Source organism: Camellia sinensis, chromosome 14, assembly GCF_055761805.1.
Source record: "Camellia sinensis isolate YWXY chromosome 14, ASM5576180v1, whole genome shotgun sequence".
Taxonomy (NCBI): Eukaryota; Viridiplantae; Streptophyta; class Magnoliopsida; order Ericales; family Theaceae; genus Camellia; species Camellia sinensis.
The window spans coordinates 59,019,901-59,026,238 of NC_138974.1; the positions used below are offsets into that span (position 1 = coordinate 59,019,901).

The following is a 6,338-nucleotide window of genomic DNA, read 5'->3' on the forward strand; positions in this document are numbered from 1 at the left end:
ATCGACCCGAGCTTCATTTGTCATCAGTTGAATGTCTTCCCTAATGCACGGCCAGTCATTCAAAGGACGCGCCGCTCAGCCTTGCACCATGCTGAAGTGGTCGCAGAGGAAGTAAAGAATTTGTTGGAAGCTGGGGCCATAGAGGAGGTGCAGTACCCTCGGTGGATATCCAACACGGTGGTTGTTTCGAAGAAGAACGGCAAGTGGCGAGTCTGCGTTGACTACAAGACTGTCAATCGAGCTTGCCCCAAGGATAGCTTTCCCCTCCCTCGAATTGACCAGCTGGTGGACTTAACCGCTGGCCATCAGAGGTTTAGCTTCCTGGACGCATACCGCGGCTACCACCAGATAGCCATGTATAAATCGGACAGGGAGATCACGTCGTTCACAACCGCTAGAGGCTTATATTGCTACAAAGTCATGTCGTTTGGACTAAAGAATGCCGGGGCGACTTTTCAGAGGATGGTAACGAAGATGTTTGCTCCTCTTCTGGGCCAAACAATGGAGGCCTATATCGACGACATGGTGGTAAAGAGTAAGGAGAAGTCTCAACACCTCGCCGACCTTGTAGAGATGTTCGCCATACTTAAGCTCCACAAGCTTCGTTTGAACGCCACGAAGTGCGCCATCGGAGTTGGCACCGGAAAGTTTCTGGGTTTTCTGGTCACAAATCGAGGGATTGAAGCTGACCCATCACAGATCAAGGCCATACAAGACCTGGAGCATCCCAACTCCATGAAGGACGTGCAACATCTTGCCGAGATGGCAGCTGCGTTGAACAGATTTATCAGCCGGTCTTCTGATCGTTGCAGGCCCTTCTTTAAAACTCTGAAGTCCAAGTTCTTCTGGGATGACGAGTGCGACCGCGCACTAGCAGACCTGAAAGCATATCTCTCCTCAGCCCCTATTTTGGTCACACCTCAGCCAGGCGAAGAGTTGTACCTCTACTTGGCTGTCTCTCAACACGCAATCAGCGCGGTATTAGTGCGTGCTGAAGGCATCCAGCACCTACCGATCTTCTACGTAAGCAAGACTCTTCTCCTAGCCGAAACGAGATATCTTCCCTTGGAAAAATTGGCGCTGGCCCTAATGATGGCGCCAAGAAAGCTGGCACACTATTTTCATGCCCATACAATAATTGTGTTAACCGAGTTCCCGCTTAAAGTGCTTTTTGAAAAGGCAGACTTCGCTGGGAGAATTTTGAAATGGGCCGTGGAATTAGGACAATATGACATCAAGTTCCGACCTCACACCGCAATCAAGGCTCAAGCACTTGCCGACTTTGTGGCGGAATTTGCCCCTGGGATGCATCCAGTATGCCCGGTTGATTTGATTGGTGCGGATTTAGCACAACCCATGGTTCTGGCAACAGAAACGAGTGTTGGTTCGCAAGTAGGAAAAGGGACGAGCACAACCGGACTAACAAGTCCGACGATGATGAACCTAACCAAGACAAGGAAAGGGACCAGAATGAACCGATCAGAGACTTGGAAATGAGAAGCTCCCAAAACCCCTCTGATTGCTGGAAGCTGTTTGTTGGCGAGATGTGGAAGCTCTTCGTTGATGGGGCGTCCAACAGACATGGGGCCGGGGTGGGCATCATGCTGAACTCGCCGGACGGGCTGATCATCGAGCAGGCAATTACACTCGGCCTCCCAGCATCCAACAACGAGGCTGAGTATGAAGCTCTCCTTGCTGGACTAAGAAGCGCGCTGAGAATGAGAGCCACAGCCCTTATGGTATTTAGTGATTCCAAGTTGGTGGTCAATCAGGTCTCAGGGGAGTATGAAGCAAAGGATGAAAGAATGGCCAAGTATCAGGCGCTGGTATGCGCAGAGATCAAGAAGTTCACTGCAATAAGGTTGGAACAAATCGAGCGCGAGGAAAACAGCGCGGCAGATGAATTGGCCGGACTTGCTTCTGCTCAGACAGCTTTTCCTAACCCCTTGATGATAGAATTTTTACCACGGCCAAGCATTGAGGAACTAGAATCAGCCGAGGTACTCTACACCGATTTGGGCCCTTCTTGGATGGACGCATTCCTGAAAGATAGAATTCTACCAGAAGAAAAAAAGGCGGCACACAAGATCTGGGCAAAGTCAGAGCGATTTTGGCTCTCCCCGTCCGGGGCCTTGTACAAGAAATCTTTCACCGGCCCATATTTGAAATGTGTCCACCCCACCAAGGTGGAGGCTTTCCTCTATGAGATACATGAGGGCATTTGTGGCAGCCATACTGGGGGCAGATCCTTGGCTTACCGAGCAATTTCTCAGGGTTATTGGTGGCCGTGCATGCAGGCCGATGCGCAAAAATATGTTCGCAGGTCAGAGAAGTGTCAGAAGTTCGCCCACCAGATCCACCAGCTGGCTAGAGATTTTCTCCCTCTCACAAGTCCTTGGCCGTTCGCGCTTTGGGGGTTGGATATTGTTGGGCCACTCCCAGCTGCACCGGGCAACCGTAAGTTCTTCATCGCCGCCACCGACTATTTTTCCAAATGGGTTGAGGCCGAGCCACTAGCGATCATAAGGGAAAAGGACGTAAAGAAGTTTGTATGGCAAAACGTGATCACCCGTTTCGGTATACCTAAGGCCCTCGTCTCGGATAATGGCGCTCAATTTGATGGTAAACTCTTTCGCGGATTTTGCGAAGAGTTGAAGATCGAGTTCTACAATTCGACGCCGGCCTATCCTCAGTCAAATGGTCAAGCAGAGGCCTCAAACAAGACCATCCTGGACGGGCTGAAGAAGCGGCTTGAGAAGGCTAAGGGCAAGTGGGCAGAAGAACTCCCTAATGTGCTCTGGGCATACCGCACTACGCCGAGGCGGTCAACCGGGGAAACACCATTTGCTTTGGCCTACGGCATGGAGGCCATCATCCCATTGGAAATTGGCATGCCAACCATCCACTCTGAAAGTTTCCAGCCAGATCTGAATAGTGAAGCGGTGGCATTGGAGTTGGACCTTGCTGAAGAAAAGAGGGAGCGCGCATTGATCCACATAGCGGCTTATCAACAAGAACTCTCCAAGAAGTACAACAAGGCTGTGCACCCCAGGATGTTCAAGATTGGGGACTGGGTATTAAGAAAGGTGCTTGGCAACACAGTGGTCCCTGGCGAAGGAAAGCTCGGTGCAAATTGGGAAGGACCATACAAGGTGATTGGTCTTGCTGGTAAAGGGGCATACCATCTGGAAGATGTAGACGGCAAGGCTGTCCCCAGACCATGGAATACGGCCAACCTTAAGGTCTTTTACTTTTAAGATGTAATTTGCTTGTGTTGTTTAGCCTTTTTAGACCTTTAGCCTTTTGGCACTTAATGTAAAGGATAGCAATGCTTTTGTAATGAAAAATAGCCCTCTTGTTGTTTGGAATTACATCTTTGTACAATGGATTCACAAGGACGCAAGGCAATTATGAATACCAGGGGCAGAGACCGACCTGAATTGGACCGGACTGATTTCCTCTCACCGGAATGAATGCAGACAGCACAAACAGTTGGTGCATTTTCCGACAATGTAATTGGCGTATGGCCCCATTCACATTAGGGCCGAGATGGTTGTGCTCGCCCGGTTGAAATATTGGCGTCATGACCAACTTAACTGAAACATTGGTGTTTTGCCCAGTGTAAGGGCCGAGCTGATTTCGCTCGGCCCAGTCGACATATTAGTGTCTTGCCCAATATGGAAAACGAGCGGAGTTTGCTCGGCAGAAATCGCAATGTTGGAGTTTTTGTCCAACCGATGAGAGGCTGAGCTGAATTTGCTCGGCCTAAACGAAATGTTGGCAGCTTACCCAACTTAAAAGGCGAGCTGATTTTGCTCGGTCACGTCGAAATTGCATGAAATTTACAAACGAATTAAGGCCGAGCAGATTTTGCTCGGAAGAGTTAAAACGTCAGTTCATTTGAAAGTTCATGAAATTGAACTACTAGTTCTGATTAGAAAACGTTTGAGCTGATTTGAGCTCAGCAAACTGTACGGCACAGCCGACCTGGCAGTTGTGAATTGTCAACAGTTGAGTCAAGGAATCCATGCAGATGCAAACCGAACAGAAATAGAAGATGAGCGAGCAAAAGGCCAAAAACCTTCATTGATAAAGGAAATTCAAGTACAAGACGGGGGGAACATAGCCCAGTTACATAAAAAAAAAACAAAAAAAAAAAAGGGGAAAAAAGGTCAATCCAACTCTACGTCAACCGTTTGTTCGGCAACTAGCACAGTTTGCCCGGCCTCTTCCACATTGTGCTCGGGCAGTTTTTCTTCGGCGTCATCGTCAGTGCCTTCCACCACGGCAACATCCCGATCAGCCTCTTCCTCCGCATCTGGAGATGCTTCGGGAGGATCTTGTTCGGCTAGTTTCGCGGTGGCGGCTTTTTCCTCGGCCTCTTTCCTTTCGTCCATGATGAGCCGGTTTTGGGTGGCCTTGGAGTACGCCTGCATGTAGACCGGGATATAAGCAGCAGGCGGATTGATGAACATGTCAGAATCCTGACCAAGACCAACTTTCTCCACGGCAGCTTTCCAGCCGCACTGGAAAAAGATGTCCTTGGTCACTTGGACCTGCCGTTCGTAGGTCTTCTCGCCCTGCGTGTATCCCCGGTCTTCTGCATCATCTACGACCTTGTCCTTCTCGGCTTTGTGCGCATCGCACAGTTTCCTCAGCTCGGTGAGATACCGAGCCTTCGTTGACTTCACGGCCCGAAGTTTGTCCTCGTTAGCTCGGTCAACCTTTTGGCTCAGGATATCTCGCTCGGCCTCAACTGCTTCCTGCGCAGCTTTAAGCTTCGCTATCTCGGCCTTTTGTGCTTTATTCTTAGTTATGGCATCCCGCAGGCTCTACCGCACTTTGATCATTCGGTCGTGGGCCAAATAGTTCTTTTGCACGGCCTGAAAACAAGTAAGAGATCGTCAGTATTCGAAAAACTGAGCAAAAACGAGCAAACAGTTTGACGTAAAAAATGGAGACCTTACCAGCACTATGGATTTCGCCGCCAAGCGGAGGACCTTGAGGTCGGAAAGCTCGTCGTGTTTTTTCATATCAGCGAGCAAGATCAACCCCTTGGTCAAATTGAAACCAAGCGAGTAGTCCTTGTCCGGGTAGACAGAGTCTTCAGCAGAAACTGCTCGGCCCTGGTACTTGAACTCGGGCGCCCAGACCGGGGGGGTGGCTAGGCCCTTGGATTTGCTGGTCCGTGGTTGCTCGATCTGGTCCCCGAGCTCGGTAGAGACGCGATCGGTAGAGTCTTCATCCGCCAGATGCGGCCCGGTTTGCTCGTTCCTCGCCCGCTTCTTGGACCGACCAGTCGGCTGCTCGCTGGCAAGCGCCAGTACTGCCCCTTCTTCCTGCACGGCGGGTGTGGAGGATGTCCCCCCGGTTGCCTCTAGTTTTTGGGACTCGTCCACTTCCCCAGTGATCAGGGACTTGATGGTCCTGATTTTCGTCATTTCTTGCTCGGCGATGAGTGGAATAAGCCTGATCGGTGGTAAGTTTGGATCAGATTCCAGGGTTGGCGCAGGCAGAAAATCGGTAACCCGGCTCCTGCGCGGCGCGGTGTAGTGGTAGGTCTGATCGAAGCCGAGCAATTTCAAAGCCTCCCTCTCCTCGGCAGGATGGCGCAGCAGGACTGATGGCCTCTTGGTTGGCCCGGTAGTAGTCTGCTGCTAGGTGCTTATCTGCAAAAAGAAGACAAGTGTTAGATCGGCATGGAAAGTAATTGATGCATAAAGAAAATAGCGCGGTCAGCTGAGCGACTCACCAACACTACCAAAATCCTTTCTAATATACCATCCCGGTATGGGTGCCTCGGTGTCCTCATAGCGACCGGACACCCACAAGAAGTCGTCGTCATTGGTCTCCTTGTCCGGGTTACCCTCTATTAATTTTGCTCGGCCTTTCTTCACTTTGAGGTACCAGCAAAACCCGTTCTTATTTCTACTAAGACTATACTGATGGAAAATTTCAGCCAGACCGAGATTGAGTCTGAGCCCCCGGTTCAGTTCGGCGACCCCGTTTATTATTTTGTAAGTGTTATTTGAAACTTGGGTTGGGCAAAGCCTTGTCTGCCTCAAAAACTCACAGATCAAAGGCTGGACCGGGAAGCGGAGCCCTCCCTCTACTATTGACACGACCGTAAAGGGGCACCGGTCTAGAACTCCCCAAGGGGTGTCTCCCTTTTTGGCGAGCTCTAAGATGATGTCATCCGGGATGTTGTAATCCCTGCGAAACTCGGCCATCGCACCGGGCAAGCTAACCATATAGCGGTACTTCCCCATCTATCTCGGTCTTATTTGATATAGTGTATATCTCGGTCAAAAATGTTGGTGGGTCTGCTCGGACTCTGA

The 6,338-nt window shown here is 50.4% G+C and overlaps 1 protein-coding gene across 1 annotated transcript; it reads left to right on the plus strand.

Moving 5' to 3' along the window:
* The first annotated feature begins 1,493 nt into the window (after positions 1-1,493).
* LOC145807010 (uncharacterized) lies at positions 1,494-3,257 on the plus strand. Its single transcript, XM_082904907.1, has 2 exons — positions 1,494-2,622; positions 2,926-3,257. The coding sequence occupies exons 1-2, from the start codon at positions 1,494-1,496 to the stop codon at positions 3,255-3,257; spliced, it is 1,461 nt and encodes a 486-aa protein (XP_082761033.1).
* The last annotated feature ends 3,081 nt before the right edge of the window (positions 3,258-6,338 follow it).

Bases quoted from the DNA above. Each gene is read 5' to 3' on its own strand.
- LOC145807010 (XM_082904907.1), top strand. From the start codon at position 1,494: ATGAGAAGCTCCCAAAACCCCTCTGATTGCTGGAAGCTGTTTGTTGGC. The intron at 2,623-2,925 runs GTAAACTCTTTC...GTTTCCAGCCAG, and splicing joins TAATGGCGCTCAATTTGATG to ATCTGAATAGTGAAGCGGTG.